The sequence below is a fragment of the Aricia agestis genome, chromosome 4 (assembly GCF_905147365.1).
Source record: "Aricia agestis chromosome 4, ilAriAges1.1, whole genome shotgun sequence".
Classification (NCBI taxonomy): domain Eukaryota; kingdom Metazoa; phylum Arthropoda; class Insecta; order Lepidoptera; family Lycaenidae; genus Aricia; species Aricia agestis.
In genome coordinates, this window is record NC_056409.1 from 11,757,898 (window position 1) to 11,780,340 (window position 22,443).

Here is a 22,443-nt window from a genome sequence, read left to right on the forward strand (position 1 = left end):
GATTAGAAATGCAGTAGGAGTTCTATAAGATAAGATAGATTGATTATTATTATACTAAGTGATTATATTATTAAACATAATATTCTAACGTATTAAAAACTATAAACAAAAACATACTAACAACTAATAAGTATGATTAGTTCTATGGTACAATAAAGTAAAAAATAAAACGCCATCTGTTGAATCGTATTAGAACTAAAATGTTCATTGCGTCGATATATTTCTGGATTTTTTATAATATTATACATAAAATATGTTTAAGATTATTGAAATTTTATTTTAATACACATCCAAGACCCAGGAACATTGAAAACTTTTTGTTCCGCCTGCGGGACTCGAACCCAGGACCCCCGGGATGAGCGCTGGCCACGCGCAATGCGAATTCATTTTCATCGATATTTTCATGGAAATTTAAAGATATTTTCCCACATCAAAATGTAGCCTATGTCCTTTCTCAGACTCAAGAATAACTGTGTACAAAATTTAATTGCAATCGGTTCAGTAGTTTTGGCGTGAAAGCAAGACAGACAGACAGACAGACAGAGATACTTTCGCATTTATAATATTAGTATGGATTTTTGAAATTTTATTTTAATACACATCCAAGACCCAGGAACATTGAAAACTTTTTGTTCCGCCTGCGGGACTCGAACCCAGGACCCCCGGGATGAGCGCTGGCCACGCGCAATGCGAATTCATTTGCATCGATATTTTCATGGAAATAAGATATTTTCCCACATCAAAATGTAGCCTATGTCCTTTCTCAGACTCTAGAATAACTGTGTACAAAATTTCATTGCAATCGGTTCAGTAGTTTTGGCGTGAAAGCAAGACAGACAGACAGACAGACAGACAGACAGAGATACTTTCGCATTTATAATATTAGTATGGATAGTATGGATTAGAAATGCAGTAGGAGTTCTATAAGATAAGATAGATTGATTATTATTATACTAAGTGATTATATTATTAAACATAATATTCTAACGTATTAAAAACTATAAACAAAAACATACTAACAACTAATAAGTATGATTAGTTCTATGGTACAATAAAGTAAAAAATAAAACGCCATCTGTTGAATCGTATTAGAACTAAAATGTTCATTGCGTCGATATATTTCTGGATTTTTTATAATATTATACATAAAATATGTTTAAGATTATTGAAATTTTATTTTAATACACATCCAAGACCCAGGAACATTGAAAACTTTTTGTTCCGCCTGCGGGACTCGAACCCAGGACCCCCGGGATGAGCGCTGGCCACGCGCAATGCGAATTCATTTTCATCGATATTTTCATGGAAATAAGATATTTTCCCACATCAAAATGTAGCCTATGTCCTTTCTCAGACTCTAGAATAACTGTGTACAAAATTTAATTGCAATCGGTTCAGTAGTTTTGGCGTGAAAGCAAGACAGACAGACAGACAGACAGAGATACTTTCGCATTTATAATATTAGTATGGATTTTTGAAATTTTATTTTAATACACATCCAAGACCCAGGAACATTGAAAACTTTTTGTTCCGCCTGCGGGACTCGAACCCAGGACCCCCGGGATGAGCGCTGGCCACGCGCAATGCGAATTCATTTGCATCGATATTTTCATGGAAATAAGATATTTTCCCACATCAAAATGTAGCCTATGTCCTTTCTCAGACTCTAGAATAACTGTGTACAAAATTTCATTGCAATCGGTTCAGTAGTTTTGGCGTGAAAGCAAGACAGACAGACAGACAGACAGACAGACAGAGATACTTTCGCATTTATAATATTAGTATGGATAGTATGGATTAGAAATGCAGTAGGAGTTCTATAAGATAAGATAGATTGATTATTATTATACTAAGTGATTATATTATTAAACATAATATTCTAACGTATTAAAAACTATAAACAAAAACATACTAACAACTAATAAGTATGATTAGTTCTATGGTACAATAAAGTAAAAAATAAAACGCCATCTGTTGAATCGTATTAGAACTAAAATGTTCATTGCGTCGATATATTTCTGGATTTTTTATAATATTATACATAAAATATGTTTAAGATTATTGAAATTTTATTTTAATACACATCCAAGACCCAGGAACATTGAAAACTTTTTGTTCCGCCTGCGGGACTCGAACCCAGGACCCCCGGGATGAGCGCTGGCCACGCGCAATGCGAATTCATTTTCATCGATATTTTCATGGAAATAAGATATTTTCCCACATCAAAATGTAGCCTATGTCCTTTCTCAGACTCTAGAATAACTGTGTACAAAATTTAATTGCAATCGGTTCAGTAGTTTTGGCGTGAAAGCAAGACAGACAGACAGACAGACAGACAGACAGACAGACAGAGATACTTTCGCATTTATAATATTAGTATGGATTAGACCCTATAATATTGATTGTTATGCAGCTAAGATTCATTTCAAATTACGAAGAATGTAAGACTGGAAATGGGAACCGAATATCCTTCATTGACGAAACTGACAGGAAGCCTATTTATTGGCAATCAAGAAAATGTAAGCGGCATGTCCATACAAAGATCGAATACCCGAATTGGATGATTTGTTTGACCTCTGTATTAAGCAAGTACCAATTATGTACTTCCGAGTATGAACCTGCTTAATTGAATTATTGCCACTTTAGCTAGCGACATAGACTTACCCACGGATCGGCTGCCGACGTTACTGTTCTACGGACATAATATTTTTGCATTCGTATTTCGTGTGTGCGTTCAATTATGAACTTCACGGAAACCATACATTTTCCCGAAATATAAAATAGCCTGTGTCCCTCCACGTGGTCTATTCTTAGATATCTGTACCAAATAACATAAAAATTGCTACAACAGTTTATGAGGTTTTCATACTGTTTCTTCGCTCCTATTGGTTGCAGTGTAATGTTAGTAGCCTAAAGCCTTCCTCGTTAAATAACTAGTTGAGTACTATCAAGTACTATCCAACACAAAAATATTTTTTTAATTCGAACCAACACTTCCACAAATTCTTCAGCTTGATAATAAAGTACTATCAGAGAAGTTGATTCCTATGCAAATCGGGGACCTAAGTGGTTTGGTCGCGTTACGTCAAACCCAGCTGACAGATCACAATTAACATTGAATTGACATATTCGACCAAATAACGTTGGTCTGTCAATTGCATAGGAATCAACTTCCTCGATGGTACATACCTACTGTATATAGAATATAGATAAGTCACAATATGTGATTTTCCCAAAATTTAAACCCGCTATTTATAGGGAATGGTAACTGGTAAGTTGTACGAAAAAATAATAATAAGTTAATAATAAATAAATCTTTATTGAAACCCCACAACAGGTCATACTCGTATTAAGTATTAAAAAGTGTTATGATATTATTTTTTCTATATGATCTACAATCTTGTCCTATCAAGGTTATAATTCTATGGTCCTACCTATTTTATGATTGAATGTACCGTTTAAAAAAAACGGGAATCAAATCTGTTCGTCTATCTATCCATTTAACTATCTGCCCGGCCATAAACAATATCATCTTCATCAAAACAAAAATCAAAGTGATAACATCAATGGAGTGTGTCATGTGTGTTACACACACACATGACACACTTGTATAGACTTCACTGTGAATGTAACAGCGCTTAAAGAGTTACTTTTGACTTCTATGTTGTTAAGAAATGCCACAACGTTATGAATTTGTCCATACAAAAAAATTAAAAAAAAATGTTCTCACCCTATATATTCACCTAAAGTCATTGACTTATATATTACATATAAATCAATGCCTAAAGTATTATCACTTTATTTTTTACACCCTGTATAATAAATAAGTATAGAGTTTAACCTAACTACATTTTTACAATGAAAATTACAATGTTGCTAAGTAGATAAAGCATGTTATCTTTTATGAAAATGCGGCATTTTATCTACTTATTACCTACTATTAGCCTACTTATTTTGGTAAGCATTACTGTAAATGCGAATATTATGTTTATCTCTTAATTAAATATTTGCTGATCTTATACCGCTTTAAGCACAGAGATAGATCAATATAGATACTGCATGTCGCTCCATTTGTATGAAAACGAGCGTGCAACTTTTTTATAGCTACTGTGACGTACCGATGATAAGAAAAGTGCCCATTATAAATAAAAATAAAAAATAAAATAAAAAAATCTTTATTCCAATTTTTAACATTACACAACCACAATAAACAAAAAATACAAAAGAGAAAAAAAAGTGTACATGAGAGAATGTGAAAACAAAGAAAGCACTATCCTAAAATAAAAGAAACAAAATTTGCATATTTAAACAACATAATATTTATGGCAGTGCAATGCCAAAAAATAAGGAAAAGGGGACCGCTCAGGTTTTGACAGCGACAGTCGCCGCTGTCCCTGGTCTTCCGCGAACCCCTACCCCCATAAATCAAGTTACGGAAAAGAAATAAAATAGTTTAAATACAAAAGGTCGATATTAAATATAACATGATACAAGAACCTTAAGGTATTTGTTACAATATTGACATGGTGTAGGGAAATGTTTATGAATAATGTTAATTATCATAAAAATGTAATAAACTTATAAAAAAGAATGTAACGCATGTTAATATGATAATGTACATATAATATATAAATAGGAATAGTTTTTAATAGGTAGGTATATAAATAAAAATATATTTAATATAATATTGTAAACATAAACGACTATTTTACTAGGGCTGAACTAATAATAATTATTTTTTGTTTGCAAATGCAATAAGTGATGCTTGAATTTAAGCTTAAAGTTATCAATAAACTTTACGGCTCTTAGTGGAGGTAGGAGGTTATTCCAGACTTTACTGGCAACGTGTCTAAAGCTTCCTCGAAACGCGGCTGAGTGGTGAGATTGAGTGATAAGCAAGTAGCTCGAGCCCCTGGTGGTCATGGACAGCTGACTGTCACCAGCCCACTGCAATTTATTAAAGAGGTATAGAGGTGTTTTATGCCTGATAACCCCAAAAAGGAGCGTCGCAAAGTGCAGTTGCCTACGATGATCCATATTGAGCCATCTCTCGTTGTTTATGTAAGAAGAAACATGTGTTCTAGGAGGGATGGTCAGACAATACCTAGCACAAGCATTTTGAACTTTTTGTATCATTTTTTTAGATTTAGACATAAGACATGGCCCAGTAACGACATCCGCATAGTTAAGTTTAGAAAGGACAAGTGATTCGCAGACGGTTGTACGTAACTCTTTCGGTAAATATTTTCTTATGTTATACAAAAGTTTTAATCTAAAGAAGCAGCTGCTTACCACTTTTACTGTATGCTTTTCAAAACGTAAATTTTCATCCATAACGATTCCTAAATTTTTCGCTTCATTGACTCTTTCAATTTCTTCACCTTTAATGTTCACTGAGAGTAACTGACTATCGCAAATTTTTTTAACTTGAGTTTTGGAACCGAGAACCATATACTTTGTTTTGAACGGGTTTAGTGCCAGAGCGTTAGCTTCCGACCATTCAAATATTCGCTTTAAATCGTCATTTAACATATCCATAGCCTGTTTTAGATTGCCTAGCTTAAACGATATATACAATTGAATGTCGTCAGCATATATATGATGTTTACAGTGATGTATGTGCTGTGTAATGTCTGCGCTGTAAATACTAAATGATTTGGGTCCAAGAACTGAACCTTGAGGTACACCCCTATCAACGTTGCACGGTTCAGAATATATAGTATTACCATCTGCGTTTCGAATTTCTACAACTTGTGATCGATTGGTGAGGTAACTGGAGAACCATGAAATGGAAATATCGTCAAAACCATAATATTTTAATTTAGAAAGTAACAAGGGAACATTTATAGTATCAAAAGCGCGCGAGTAATCTAGTAGTACTAAAATAGTTCCTTCGCCTTTATCCTGTGCACTTAGTATATTGTCAACGACGTCCAGAAGTGCAGTCGTGGTGCTATGACTTTTGCGAAAGCCTGATTGAGTTGAAGGTAAAATGTTATTATTTTCCAGATATTGAGTTATTTGTTCGCAAACGACCTTTTCAAGAATTTTAGACATACAGGGTAGAATACTTATTGGTCTAAGATCTTTAAAGTCAGTCACGTTATCTTTTTTCGGTATAGGTTTTACAATAGCTTGGTGCCACATTTTTGGAAAGGAGCCAGTTAAGAGAGAAGTATTAATAATTAGGGTTACGGTCTTAAGGCAGATATCAGAGCGACAGATCATTATGAGCATATCCAATGACAGACCATCAACACCTAGCGCATTAGATTGAAGGGATCGAAGAATTTTCAACACATCGCTCTCGCTTACTGTAGCAAAACTAAATTTTGCAGGGCCAAACGTGTTGGTTTCAAAATAGGTGAAGGTGGGTGGTGGTATTACGTTAGTTCCAGGGACGTCAAGGAAGAATTTGTTAATAAGATTAGGGTCACAAAGATGTTGGGGAAGTGTAGAATCTGATTTAGTTTTGTTCAAATTCATATTATGTTTCAGATTTTTCCACATTTCTTTCGGAGTACTGATGTTAGAATTAATATATTTGTCAAAATATGCGGCTTTTTCCCGCTCTAAGGCTCGAGATACTTCACGCTTAAGATCCTTATAGAAGGTAATGTGCACCACGTCCTTGGTTCTACGTGCTCGTCTGTGAGCAGCATCGCGTTGTTTGATCATGAGTTTAATGTTATATGTAATCCAGGGGTACTGTCGTTCTTTTGTAGTAAATGACTTAATAGGAGCTAGTGTGTCAAATAGCGCAAGGACGCTGTCAGTAAAGTATTGTGTCATATCATTTACGTCTGTCATATTCATGATCGAGTGCCAGTCAATAGTATTAATAGTATCATCCAAGTCAGTCAAGTCAATATCTCTAATGGGTCTGAATTTAATTTTTGTGACAACTGGTTTTATTTTAGGTATATTAATAAAAAACGTAAGAAAAGCATGACTACTGAGGTCAGCTATATAGTCGATAGATACTCGGTCCAGATCGGTATTCGTACAGACAAGGTCGATAAGTGTGTCTGTATTTGTTGAAAAATGTGTCGCCTCCGTAGCGCATTGACGCAACCGGTGAATGGACAAAAAATCCTGTAATGTTTTATAACTGTAATTATTAGTATGACAATTAAGAAAATTGATATTAAAATCACCTGTTAGATATATAAAATCGTGGGCTGGTAAGTTGGTGATAGTATCGGTAAGGGCATCTAGAAACGAATTAACGGAAAACCAAGGCGGCCGGTAAGCTGTACCAATATAAATAATTTTGCCGTTAGCCTTAAAAGACAGCCACATTTGCTCAACATTAGGTGGTGATGTGTAGCGCGTGTATGTTTGTATCGTCAAACCCTTCCTAATGTAGAAGCCTACACCACCACCGCGCAAGCGAACTGCGTCCTGTCGGGGTTTGTGCACGAGCCGGTAGCCCGGCACCTTCGGCGCGCGGCCGTCTTCGCCAGGTCTTAACCACGTTTCATTAATGGCGACTATATCGCAGTTATGACGATCCATGGCAATCAGGAATTCATCATGTCGGGATCCTAGCGAGCCGGGATTAAGAAAACCAACTTTTACTTTTTTTAGTTTAAGCATTTTGAGAAGATATAGCATGTTCTAATATACTAATCCGGTTATAATATTGAAAAATAGATGTTTTTAAAGAGTTCTCGGCGCTAATTAAAAACTTATAATATGGTATAATATAGCACATAAAATATATTAAATTACTTGTATCGTAATAATATGAAATTAAGTATACATAAGTGAATAGAAATGTTAACTTATTGTAATGACTAGCTAACATAATAATATTATACGTAATCAAAGTATAACAGAGTAGTCGCATTTTTAATTTCATAAGGATCGACCTCGAGATGTTCAGTCTAAACCTACTCACTAGTCCAGTCATAATCATCTTGAGAACTAAAACATATTGTATACTTAGAGATTTTAAAAATTTGTTTGACAGTGTATAATAATAAAAACAAAAGAATAGTAACAAACAAAACCTGACGTAGGAAGAATTTATAGAGAAGTAACTTATTAGATTAACATTAATAATTATTATTTTACGTATTTGTACTAAAGTTAGTGTTGGCCGTCGTGTAAATTTTTTTAGGTAATAAGAGCACTCTAATTCTTCTATTTTACAAAAGCCAGATAGCCTTTGAGCATCTATTAATAACAAAAAATATGCTAAAATTAACAAATTCAGTAATGAATAAAGTTTTAGTACACAAAACACGGTTTTTGCTTGAGTATTTGAAAAAAGATATTCTATATATTTTACATAAAGATGCTGTCGGCAGATCAATTTTAAAATACAATAATAATAATATGTTAAAAATGTCTTAAAGTAGTAAGTAAAAATAGTGTTTTTGAAGACAAAATTATTATGCAGTTTGACTAACATTTGCGCAATTAAAAACCCGCGCCAGATCTGCATCACATCGTATAGAGAACACCGGTTTCCCGTCGCCCTGGCGAACGTAGATTCTGCCTCGTTTGGTCCACGAGTACCGCCACTGCAGCCGCCGGCACTCCTCGCGGGCCTGGTGGAACAGCACGCGGTTAGCGCGCGTCAGCCGCTCGTTGACGTAGACGCGGCGCGGCGCTCCGGGCGCACCCAGGTCGGCGCTGCTGAGCGTGCGGCGCACACGGGCGGCGCGCAGCAGCTCGTCGCGCAGGTCTCGCCGCGCCAGCCGCACCACGATGCGCCGCGCGCGCCTCTCCTCCGCCGCCGTGGCGTCGCCCGTGGGGGACCGCTCCACTGCGCCAACCCGCTCGGCGAACACTATATCGGTGCTGCTCAGCTGAACACCTAATTTAGCTGCCAGGACTGTGACCGTGTGTGTGGTGTTTTCGCCCGTACTCTCGGGCAGGTTACCCACGTCCAGGTCCGCCAGCAGAGCCTCCTGATCTCTGTCATTGAGCTCGGATTTGAGCTGTGAGACCACCTGCTCCAGATCAGCTACCTTGGACGACGATGTTTTCTCGACCACTTCTACTCGACGCTCCAGGCCCTCCAGCCGCTTAAGTACCTCAGTTCGCCACTCCTGCATCTCCTGGCGGTACTCTCGAAGCTCCGCCATGTAGAGGGCCATCTCTCTACGCATCTCAACTACGTCGGTAAAGTCTCCCGGGTACATTTGTGAGGACGAGTGGAATGTGCTGTTTACTGAGTTAAGGCCAGATAAATCACTTTGGCTCCTATCGTTTTTGTCACTACAGGCAGAACAAGACCAGTCTTTCATCTCAGCGCTAGCGCCGACACATTTTTTATGATAAATTCCCGAGCATGAACTACACTTAGCGACATCTTGCGGCTTAACAGACTTGGCGCATGTTTTGCATTTATTCATCCTTGAAAATGTTATTAAAATTGAAATTTATGGACCTTTATATGACGTAGTACCAAGCACCTCGCATAGATGGCGCTTTTAAGGACACGGTTTATCGATATTTATTATTTTTGAAATTAAAATTAGATTAAACTAAGCCAATTAAACTAAGCCAATTAAGTCAATTAAACATTAATCACTTAACACATATGCCACCAACAACATTCACTGCGTTATATTTTAAAGTACAATATTGATATTAATTTTTATTGTTATTACTTGAAGGTTATAACTTAAAAAATATTATTTTAAAATCTAACACAATAACGCTATTTTCCCTTTTTTCTCTCACTGTTAGGTTCTTTGCAGGTCTAATTTGAATAATATTAACTTTATTTGCGAAGTTGCACTGTAAAACTATTTTTTTCGTATTTTTAAACGCGGAGTGAAACTGAAACAATGTTGATCGAATGTCTTTTTTTTTTTTAAATTATCTAGGCCAACATTATAGGCCAACATTTCTATTTGAATTTCTACAGCTCAATACGGCACTTTTAAGCGTTTAGGCATTTTTAAAATTCCTATTGACGTCCGATTCCGATAGCAGACTAGGGAACAGACTTTCGAAAGACGAGCATTGCTCGTCGTTTGGGAGCGCGATATGGCACGCGAAGTACATACCTACACAATATGCGGTATCTATCATGATCTATGTCTGTGGCTTTAAGCTAGATTATACTGCAAAATTCTAAAATCCTCTGGACTGTTAAAAGGCTACAAGTCTTACAATGAAACATGTGGTGACTTCTGTTTCATGAGAAGTGTTCTAAGCATATTATGCTACCAACAAGTAAGATTTTGCACCAAGGTTTACCAAGGTTCGGAAGGTGCTGAGAGAACTCTCTAATTCGTTATAGATACAAGTTTGGGAGTTTCGGCGTTGTTTTAAGAACGTAAAGCGTACGCTACTACGCAAATTACATTCATCATCGTCATAATCATCATTTTATCTCTACCATATTATGTCATGCATCGTCCCGTGATTATGCCAAGCCTTAATATGATTTATGACCCTATTATTGGTAATTTTCATAATCTTTTAGATTGAGACTCGAGTTTGTAAAGCAATTTAAAAAAATCTATAGTTCTTTGTTTGCTTGAACGCACTAATCTCAGGAATTACTGGTCCGATTTAAAAAAATCTTTCAGTGTTAGATAGCTCATTTATCGAGGAAGGCTAGGCCATAAATGATCACGCTGAAACTAATAGGACCGAAGAAGCATGAAAATGTCGTAAAAAACGGGGAAAATTATTAGAAAGGGTATCTCACGAACTACTGGAGCAAGTAAGAATTTTGACGTTATTTGGCACAGATAGAGTAGACCACGTGAAGGGACATCAGCCGGTTTCAAGATCCAAATTTTTTCAAAATCCTAATTTATGCGGGCGAAGCCGCGCGGGACATCTAGTAGTTTATATGGTGAAGGAGTGCATAGAGCCAATATTGTTTTAAAATTATGCTTTTATCATAAATTTTTTCAACAAATAAAATATTACACAGTACCTACACACACTGCAATGTGCACACTACCATCTTTTTGAATGACAAGCCTATACATACGGATTATACTCTTTTGTTTATGGTTCAAGTCTGTTGTCAAATTAAAAATGGATTGTTGTTTTTATTAAATCTGAAATAGTCAATGTGGTCAATACTTTACGGGAAGTATACGTTTATTACGGGGTAACAAACGGGGAGTCAAAAGAAGAAGTAAATTTAACTTAAATTACTTGACAAGACAGTACCGATTTATTTAAACTAGAGATCGCTCTAGTTTAAATAAATCGTTACTGTCATCTAACGGTGTGGCGATCAAGCCGCGCGTTTTGCGCTACTGCCGCAAATACAAATATTTATTGACCAAAAAAAATTAACATAATATAATGCGATAACGGATCCCCACACCAGGCGATGCCATGTCCTGTGGGGACGAAACGAAGTTACAATAATTACATATTTATATTTTTACAATTTCTTATAATAATTAATAATATAATTATTAATGACACTAAACTCAAAGTTATTTTATTGATAAGTTAAATAAATCCAGCCTTCCAGTCTTTAGCAGAAATGTACAACAAAATGCTTTCAAAACAATAGTCAATAGTCAGTTATCGGGTATTCGCACTAAATCAGCGACTGACCACCGAATAACTGATAATATATCACTCACTTTATTATATCTAGACGTAACAATACCTAAGTGATTATCTATTACTATCTTTGATATACCTTCTACGCGTGAGACATACTTTACTGGAATTCGCAAGAGACATTATAAATAAAACATAAGAATACTTTATTTCCTAAGGGCTAAGGCCCTTAGGAAATAAAGTAAAATAAAAACAAAAAATAAGACAACAGTCTTTGTATTGCACGTTTGAATTGCTATTTGTAATTTGACAGACGATGGCAGCAACATGATTATTTAGTCCAGTCTGAATCTTTGTAAATAATTCTTCTGGGAGCCTGAGGAGGTAGACGCGACAAACACGAAGCGCCTCGGAACTCGGAAGACTCATGTTTTCAAATTTCAAAACCTGGCATACCACCTACCATCACGGGGCGTAGGATCTTTCGTGTCAATTATCGTATCAAACAGCTGTCATCTGTCACAAAATTAAAAATCTCAAAAAAGATGCTACGTATGTTTAGAGGTCTAACAAAAGCACCATTAGGGTCAGAGATAACAACGTGACTCGTAGATGGAAATGACCAACTTCATCGTAACTTGCATAACGTCTCACGCAATTGAAGTCTGTTAATTCTATACAAATACATCTCACAGAATCTACCCGTCACGTTGCGGTCTCAGCTGACCTTTAGGCTGAAGTCTCAAAACCAACGGGCAGCGCGGCGGAGCGGGAACGCCGCCTTGGCGGCGCAGCGGCCGGTGCGTGACCATAATATGGACAATGGACATGCCCCGAAAACCGAGCAGCACGGCGCGGCGCGCGGCGTACTAGACGGCATCTACAGGGTGTAACAAAAATAAGTGATAATACTTTAGGGTGTGTACGTGTTCCTTGTAGAGAGTTTACTGTAAAAGTAGCAGCGCCAAAAGACCAAAAATTTTTTTCACATTTGTATGGGGAAACTCGTGACGCTCGGGCCCTTGCCCATACAAAAGTGAAAAAAAAATTCGTCTTTCAGCGCTGCAACTTTCACAGTGAACTCTCTACAAGGAACACGTACACACCCTTAAGTATTATCACTTATTTTTGTTACACACTGTATATCAATCTACATTGTCACGCGCCGCGCCGCTCACGCTCCACTGTCCGCTGGTTTCAAGAGTAAGGCTGCCTTCACATTAAGGGTTTATTCAGACCGCAACGCAACGCGCAGATGCATTTCTAAATTTATATGGATTTGACAGAATCGCAAGACGTCTCACGCAATTTAAATCAGTCAAATCCTCGTCTCGCCTCGCCTCGCCTCGTCGCGTCGCGGTCTGAATTGACCGAGTCGCGAGTAGTGCGGCAGCCGCGCCACTCGTTTTAGTATAGAAGTCGCGCGGCTGCCGCACTACTCGCGAGTTTGTGAAGGCAGCCTGAAGCCTAATAACAAGGCATGTGGTATAAAATACCGACCTTGTGACTAATAGGCGCAACACACTTCACATCCTAATTTGTGTTACGTTTTTAACGAGAATACAGTTAAGCTAAACGACAAGACACGACTTCGCGTGATGTGCTAACACTCGTCAACTGCGTGATATCGCTTACCCACGTATGACGTAACCGACACTGCACACGTACCCACATTTACCCTGATACATCGCGTTCACCCAGGGTCAAACGTAAAGTAAATTAAGAAGCATTTGATAATCTTAAGATAATGCTTTCATCGAAACCCGTAAGTAGTTACGTTATAAAATAATTTATAACATTAGTATGGATAATATTTTCCTTTGTCTATGGTATGGAGAACAGGCAGATACACACTTTAGTATACTTAGGGCCTGTTTCACCACTTCCTGATAAGTACCGAATAGGCTATTCACCACTTGACAGATGAGGTATGGAGAATCTGTCAAAAAAGTTGTGAATAGCCTATTCGGCAGTATATCAGAAAGTGGTGAAACAGGCACTTATTTTCAAATACCAAAGTGTGTATCTGCCTGTTATCTATACTAATGTTACAAATTATTTTATAACGTTACTACTTACGGGTTTCGATGAAAGCATTATCTTAAGATTATCAAATGCTTCTTAATTTACTTTACGTTTGACCCTGGGTGAACACGATGTAAAAATCTTAAATTAATGAACTGGTTTCTGTATTTGTTTGTATGTGGATTGTGGAAATTCTTTGAGTTAAAAAGAGGATACTCTGTTTGTCGGAGGCTAAATACTTTTTATGGCGGAAATTTCTTTAGCATAAAAAGTATAATATTATTAATATCCTTTATCGGTTCTCGCGCTATAGACGAATTTCGACTACGAGAATACGAGAGAATACAAAATGGCTTGCGTGCTTTCACAAATTATGTGTCTAATTAAATTAGTATGTAGTTAACAACAAACGATGATGTAGATAGGCGCTTGTTAGCACGCTATATTAGTTAATTGCCTGAGGTCAAGGGTTTTGGTGAAAATAAAACTAATACCTAGATAAGCCACTGTAATCTTTCACTACAGATTATTTTAAATAATAAAGACTAAAGTGTTTACGTTTTTCCTTTGGCAAAATATTTTCTACAGTGCTCTTTAAAATGATACTAAATTTTGGTACTTATAATAATATTTCTACTACATGCTAGTATTAATAAGCCACAATTCCATAAAAGTGATAATCCCAAATTTTTCAGCACTGAAGGGGGGAACAAAAAAAAAACTAAATGAAAAGTCCACCCGTTTGGATGCTACAATGCTACGGCATCGAATCTGTCTGTCCGTGGACAGAGACTTGACACACGTGCAGACACACAGACAAAAAGACAGTTAGACAAACTCATCTAACTTGACCTCTGTTTGTCGGGGGCTAAAAACCCCACTACCCTACATGTCGTAGCGTGGTTGACGGTCGACGTAGCCCGTAGTAGTAAGGTCTACGACTACGCTACGAGTTTCGACATAGAATCTACGGCAGATGTACGGGCATGTATTTTTGTTAATTAAAATCATATTAAGTTGTTTTATTCATAAAATATATTCCTTATTTAAATAAATACGTATTTATTTTAATTGTCTATTGTGTAACTCATACGGCATACCCCATATTCTTTTTTTTTGTAGAGAAAGTAGTAATTCTTTAAAATATATTATAACAAAATCCATTACAATTTGCCCCTTGTGGCTAACAAGCTGGATAGTAAATAAAAGTAGGTAGAAACAGATATCAATAAATTGAATAGGTAAGCGCAAGCATGCGGTTTCATATAATAATTGATTTTGCTTATCGTAATACTCATTGAATTACTAAGAATAGTATGATATTTTAAGTGATTGTATTAAAACTATATAACGCCTGCAACTCCGTTGCGACAAAATTCGTTTATCGCGCGGGAACCGTACATTTTTCCGGGACAAAAAGTATCCTAGTGTTGCGCGAGACTCAAAGTATCTCCATATAAAATTTCAGCAAAATCGATTCAGCGGTTTGGGTGAGAAGAGACAACAGACAGACACACTTTTACATTTATAATATTAAGTATGGATATGGATCTACTTAAAACGACAAAGACTCGAAATAATCTCACCTAAATGATACTCACGGCGGCTTTTCATTTTAAGTGCCAGTTTAAGATCAAAATTAACCATTTTTAAAACGTTTCACTGTGTTCTATTCACACCGTTGCTTTTACACTAATTAACATTAGTTAGGTCGACCTTCTCAATTACGTTAAAGTTTTCTGTCACAAAAATGGTTTTTCTGTCTTTTTTTTTTCACAGAATGTAGTTGACAGTTTAGATCACTGATCAGTAATCAATGCACGTGCACGACCATCGCTAGAATGTGTACACTGTACAACACTGCACGTGGCTCACCCACGCTGCGTCGTGAAACGTGCCAAATGTCTATTTATTAGTGTAGTCAGTAGTGTTTACGTAGCAGAATTATAGTAATCTATAGAACAGCCAACTGATTTACGAAGACAAAATATTTTTTATAATTAATTTGCTAAAATATGATTTAATTAAACAGTTAACAGCGGGCATGCGCGTTATTTTTTCTCTACGAAATTAAAATATGATCCGATTGATATGTCGTTTTCTGTTAGGTCAATTATTTTTAACGCAAAATCAGTCACTTTAGTTTATTTTACAACAGAAGGAGATACCAAAACATGATTTCTTCGAATTTATCGTGTCCTTATTTTAACTGCCTTTGTCAGATGTACCAAAATACATATTTTATTTTATTGCCTGTCAAAATGCATCCAGATTCGAAGAAATCGCGTACTTAGCCTGTTAAATTAATAAGAACATGGTACATACGCGCCTAAAAATAAATAAACGTGAGTATATTCTTGTATTTGTCAATGTTTATTTACATTTTGCAGTGATTGATGGTTACTCATACAAGACGTGATTGTATGATTTATTTCCTACCGATATCTCAGAAACAAACACGTATACACTTACTATAATATTAGTAAGTACACACACAGTAACAGGAAATGTTTGATTTTTGTTTGTTCCCCATTTATACGTGGGAGAGCCATGCTTCGGCACGAATGGGCCGGCTCGACCGGAGGAATACCACGTTCTCACAGAAAACCGGCGTGAAACAGCGCTTGCGATGTGTTTTGCCGAGTGAGTGAGTTTACCGGAGGCCCAATCCCCTACCCTATTCCCTTCCCTACCCTCGCCTATTCCCTTCCCATCCCTACCCTGCCCTATTACCCTAATCCCTCTTAAAAGGCCGGCAACGCACCTGTAGCTCTTCTGATGCTGCGAGTGTCCATGGGCGACGGAAGTTGCTTTCCATCAGGTGACCCGTTTGCTCGTTTGCCCCCTTATCTCATAAAAAAAGAAATACGCAAAAACTAAAATCGATTTTGATATTTTAAGTACTTATTTCCATCATCACAGCACAAGTAAAAATGTTGGTGTTGAGTACCTTGTATGAAGAAAAGCTTCGCCAAATGATCTATTAAAGTTATAACGAGCTCTAGATCATTAATAGATTAACCAACTTAATTAAATTAAGTAATATTTTCGCAAGTTTGGGTTGGCCAGTAAGGTGTGACCTCCGAAACATTTATTCTGTGAATTTAGGTCAGCATCATCGATCTGTTTGTTCTGAGAAATACGCCAGCAGCCCCTGTGCGTAATGGTCTACTTTAAGTTGATTATTGCTGAATTGTAAAGGGACTCTACATACTTGTTACGGCGGTGCTACATACACATAAACTGGGTATTATAAAAGGTATTTCCAAAAAGCGCTTAGGTGCGGTTTATATCTTTTTCAAAAGAATTAGTTGCTTAGCGCAATACAAGTCTAACTGCCGTACTCAGATTGGAACATTAATTATTACATACAGTAATTAAGTAATTCCAATTTTTGACATAAGCCACATACATTATTTGTCAAATTGAAGGTTAATCATAATTAAATGTCTCTGAGTAGGGCGGTAAACTCTACAAAATATACATTCTGAATTTCTGGGAACTCTACCAATGTTGCAGTAGCACTAAAATAAAAAATATTAGGCATTTTAAGATACAGATTTTCTCATGAGAAAAGCCACGTTTTTCATTTCATACGAAGTCATGAATTCCTTCGTTATATTACACTATATAGAGTAATATGGAGCCAAGGAGCTTACCCCAGTTTCATGGAGACTATGTTAACCTACTTCGCCGCCTTCTATAAAGCCATGATCCTATGACATTATAGTGTTATGAGACTTTATTGTCTTACAATACTGTATTATAATATTGTATTTAGTTGTAATAAAAGCAACAGTATGGAATAATGGCGAAATTCTAGGTTTATCGAGTAGGTACTTCTATAATATTATATAAAATTCTCGTGTCACAGTGTTTCTGCGTGAACACCTCCAAAACGGCTCAACAATGGGCTCAACCGATTTGAATGAAATTTTGTATGTACAATCGTTAGGCCTTATAATAAGGTTTTTATCTAATTTTTATATAGATACTGCATGGAAATAATTTATATGGCAAAACAATGTTTGCCGGGTCAGCTAGTTAAGCTTATAAACATATGGGTTACGACTTACGAGTATCATATATACTTAAAATAATAGTAAGAAATAAGAATGAAAGATTTGTTGGCATAAAAATTTTCTTTGGACATTAAAAAAATAATTGATATTTTCATAGTAATCATATTTACCATTTTGACTCATATCTATTTACCACTATAAAATCTTAAAAACATAATAATCTTCGCTGCGAGTACCATAATACTTATTTTGAAGTTGAATGTGTGTAATACATAAAATAAGGCTATAGTTAGTGACCTCAATACGACTGCATTCGATAAGTATAATATATTACGTCGGTAAGGGACATAAAATATGTACGGCACACATACGTGACAGTTTTTATACGGTTTTATTATTAATTTTATTATTAAAACTTAATCGCAAAAATATAGGCCAATTAACATGTTTGGTCAAGTAAATATTTAGTAGGAAGTAAAAGCGAATATCGTCTTCTTTCTACTATTTACTTCACTAAAGAATGCAATGATTAATAATTTTAGAATTGCAAGAAACCTCATATAGCAATGATTCATACGTCCTAGATAGCTGATACTTTTTTGTTTCGTAGAGTCACAGAATACATAATTATTAGTACAAGGTAGTGTTTAAAACTTCACACTATGTCATCGTAATAAATATCAATGATTATCACCAACAGCATAAGATGTAAATCTACATAAGCGCTTTATTGTCCAAAACCTTGTTTCAATATTGAATTGAAAAAAAGATACAGATAAAAATCTTAATTCCTTTCGCTCTACAATCACGACAATCTGAGATAAACACAAGGATATTAAAATAATGTTGACGTTTAATAATAATTAATGTAAAATTTATTTTATGCATCGTAACTTGTGGTTTATGGGTTATGTGCAATTACATAACGATGTAATGTTAAACAATTTGTGTACCGAGAATTTATAATGGACCCATCTGTTTAAATGTTTTTTTCAAATGTGTTTGTTATGGCACTAACGATTGGAGATTTCTTATGTTATTTCATATTTGTTGTGGTAGATCATAATTAGAATCCCTAAGTAGTACTATGTACTCTGTGCTAATGTGTTCTTTGTACTTTGTGACCGCCTTCGTGAATTCGTGATTAGGAAGTCTTTCTAGTTAGAAAGACTTCCTAATTAAGAAATTTATTTTAAACTTAAGACGAGTTCGTCTTAAAACCTAAGGGTAGTAGTAGTAAATTAACCTCCTGCTTTTTGGAATTCGGTTAAAAATTGTCTGTACGGTACTCTTTAGTAGAAAATTAGTTAATAGCTACAATATACATGATAGGCACACAAAAATTAGCTTGTCATGATTTTTAACATCTGCTTGCTCTAGCTGCTATTACCATTGAATAATTAGAAATGTACGCCCCTCAAAATAACCCGTAAAAACTTACATTTTTATTATTTAAGAAGAAAAAGTTTAAAAAGAGAGCGCCATAAAAATGGTAATTGTATATTGTACTACTCGTATAATATGGTGGCTTAGTAGGTACCTATTCGCTGGTGTTACTACAATCTATATAGTAGCGGAAAGTTCATAATTGACGTCAAACATCAACAACTCAAGTTACAAAAAATATTTGATGAGATCGGCAAAAATAGGAATACGAGACAATAGTAAATAACTGAGTAATGATAAGTGATGATATTGTACTAATGATATACATATTATCTATATTATAATGTTGTCAGTTACTTTGTTGTCCGCCAGCCGTTATCTGAAATTTGTTGTTTACATTGAATTATTGGAATACCGGTTTGCTGTTTATTTACGTCCTTTGTATAATAATACTGTCTTATTTATATTTAAAAATATATATTTTAGTCCTTCTTAATAATAATGAGTGAGGAAATTATAGCGACATTTCGCTATGCTTAATAGTGACTTACAATACAATGGTACTTCATGTAATTTTTCTTTGTTTGTTTAATTTACAAGTACCTGGATGACCGAGCTTTGCTCGGTATAGCAAACACTTATTGACTTTGTGTTACTTAATAACGCCATCTGCTGGTCGTTAAAACAATTAGTTGCTCGCAAAATAGTATTATTATTCGCCAATAGATGTCAGGAAGAGTTATATTTTTCAATTTATCGATTATCAATAAAACACGAATAAAAAGACAATTTCTGAAAATGATTCCTAGCTAGATCGATTTATCGCCCCCGAAACCCCCTATATACTAAATTTCATGAAAATAGTTGGAGCCGATTCCGAGATTCCAATTATATATATATATATATATATATATATATATATATATATATATATATATATATATACACAAGAATTGCTCGTTCAAATATATAAGATTATAAGATTACCTAGTTATTGATATTTTAATTTAGTTTATGTTTTTCTAAATAGCGTGACTCAAGCACAGTATTACAATATGAGTATGGCATGTAGATTGTAATTTGTAGGTGACATGAATTTGTTATGGTTGTTAGCAAACATTTTAAAGTAAATTAAGAAATCACTCAACAATAACTGAATATAAAAATATATACTTAGATAAGAATTAATTCGCTATAAGAAAGAGAAATAACGTAGAATTAGATATAGTTTTAGCTCTATGTAGAGACACAGATAATAAGCTTCAAATTAAAGATTACTATTTTAGATATATGTAAATACTAAGTAAATTGTTTAATTTCTGGACAACTATCATTGATTTACTGTCAAATAATTAATCTTTGTGTAATTGATACTTGTAAAATATATTTTATTTATTGTACTTACTTTGTATTTATAATTTAAGGACTGTGTTCTCGGGCATTGACCTTTGCAGGGCTTTGCAATTGGCACAATTATTCTTCGGAAGGTCGTAGGCTCTATTGAATTCATTCCTTACTTAGTATCGTTTACATTTTTTTATTAGAAAACCAAACATTTTATATATAAATTATTATCTCCTGTCTTATGACTTACGAGTAGTAATTTTATCATTTATTTACGCAATTTGGTTTTATTTTTGTCATATTATAGAGTAAAGCCTATATCCAAAAACACTGGGTAACTTAAATAACATCAATAAAACAAAAATATTATTCTGTTCATTTAAAATAAGATAGGGCCTCGAAAATTTGCGTTACTTATAAGTAAGTGCCTAATATATTTACATTTTTAAATAATAAAAATCCATAAATTAATAAAGACGATAACTTACTTTTGCCTTATAATTGACGGTTTCTATAATATAAGATTTATTATTCACTATTATCACAAACAGCACAGAATTTACTTTTTACAATAAATCCACTAAACTACGAAGTTTTGTATGAATCCGCTACGTCCTCTCTCAACAGTGACAATACAACGACTGCGCGGCGTACCATGGTCTATGCCATATAATATCGACTGAGTTTTGATAAGTTATCGATATGGTATCTGAGTGTATCGCTTTTACTTTGGATTAGTAAATACTATTTGGAGGCTTATGTGATAATAATTTTGGATACGCGAAAAATTTTAGAGCGAATGTGAAACAAAATGTAACCTAGTTTATACTTACCTAGTTATTATCAAGAATATCCCAATCAAGTACATGATATTATAACAATGATGTCGTTATAATGACGTTATAGTTATGCAATGCTTTGTTCTTGTCTGATACGTTAGAAATGTTGTTTGACAGATAAAAACAAAACATTGTTAAAAAATAACCAGCTCTGTATGCAGAATCTTTCAAACGAAATTTCATACTAGATGCAGCTAGAGGAGCTTATGGTCCAATTACTCAAGTCATCAGATTAGTCTAACCTAACATAATAATATTTTAATAAGGAGTCTTGTGACTCGTCTTTGGTTTTTTACCATTGCTGCTTTAAGTACATACTTACAAGTATACATTGTTGAATTGGACAAAAACACAAACAGAAGAAAATAAATAAAAAAGTTAAAATAACAAAAAAAGGTTAAGGTTAAAGTTAGCCTTAACTATAACCATAACTTTGACCATAAGTGTAACTATAACCGCGCCTCTGGTGCAACCCACTCTAACCATACAACCTTATACAGAGACCACACTAAATTGCACAGGATCTATAAAATAGTCATTAATTACTTAGGGGACTTAGAACACCTAAATGCACAGAAATATCTGTATGATAGAATGCGGTACTTGTATTGAGAAAGATTATATTCCATCAAAAACATCCTGTAAAAAAAACAAGTCTCGCAACTCAGTTTTTATACCGTAAAAATTTATGAGATCCATGCAATACCAAGTCGGTTAATTTATTCAGTCCCTACCTAGGGGACCTTCTGTCTCAATTTAGTAAGTACGTAAGTTATTATCATATCAATATTGAAAATCTTTTAATTTATTAGGTTTTCCCTTAATTAAGACACTAAACACTAGCTAGATATCTCTCTCCCGACGATAAACCGGAGATATTGATGGTACGGGTACAATGATTCATAAACCGCAAATGTAACTTTGTAATCCTATACATTTATATGGGATTACAAAGTTATTTACGAAGTTAGTTTATCTAGAAAACTGGACAGAAATTTTGAAATTTTTGAATTTTTCCTTGATTAAAACATTAAACACTAATTATATTCTAAGTTTGAAGGTTCTATGTCTGCTAGAAGTGCCTTAGACTTTTGGTGATCGGTCAGTCAGTCAGTCAGTCAGTGACAAAATTAAGAAACTTTAACAAGTTACAACTCTTAAACTACTCGTTCAAATTGAATAAAATTTTAAATATACCATGTTTATACAATGCTCGCTTAACAACTGAAAATTCAGGCTTGTTGGTTTATCCACAATGAAGGTATAGGGGGTCAATAAGAGCCTGAATTGGTTCGAGAAATGGATGGTACGGCCGTGCGGCTTTT

General features: G+C 35.0%; 1 protein-coding gene across 3 annotated transcripts in view; it reads right to left on the reverse strand.

Moving 5' to 3' along the window:
• Positions 1–20,905, reverse strand: part of LOC121726095 (b(0,+)-type amino acid transporter 1-like) — a 28,439-nt gene extending 7,534 nt beyond the window's left edge. Inside the window, exon 1 of one of the 3 annotated variants that reach the window (XM_042113325.1) lies at positions 20,768–20,905. Coding sequence is in view for 2 of the 3 variants with exons in the window: in XM_042113323.1 (XP_041969257.1) it covers positions 15,114–15,174 (61 nt within the window). In the remaining variant the exon portion in view is untranslated. Of the gene's footprint in view, positions 1–15,113; positions 15,359–20,767 lie in introns of those variants that run through there. The other 2 variants (XM_042113324.1, XM_042113323.1) reach the window with 2 other exon arrangements.
• Positions 20,906–22,443: the final 1,538 nt, after the last annotated feature.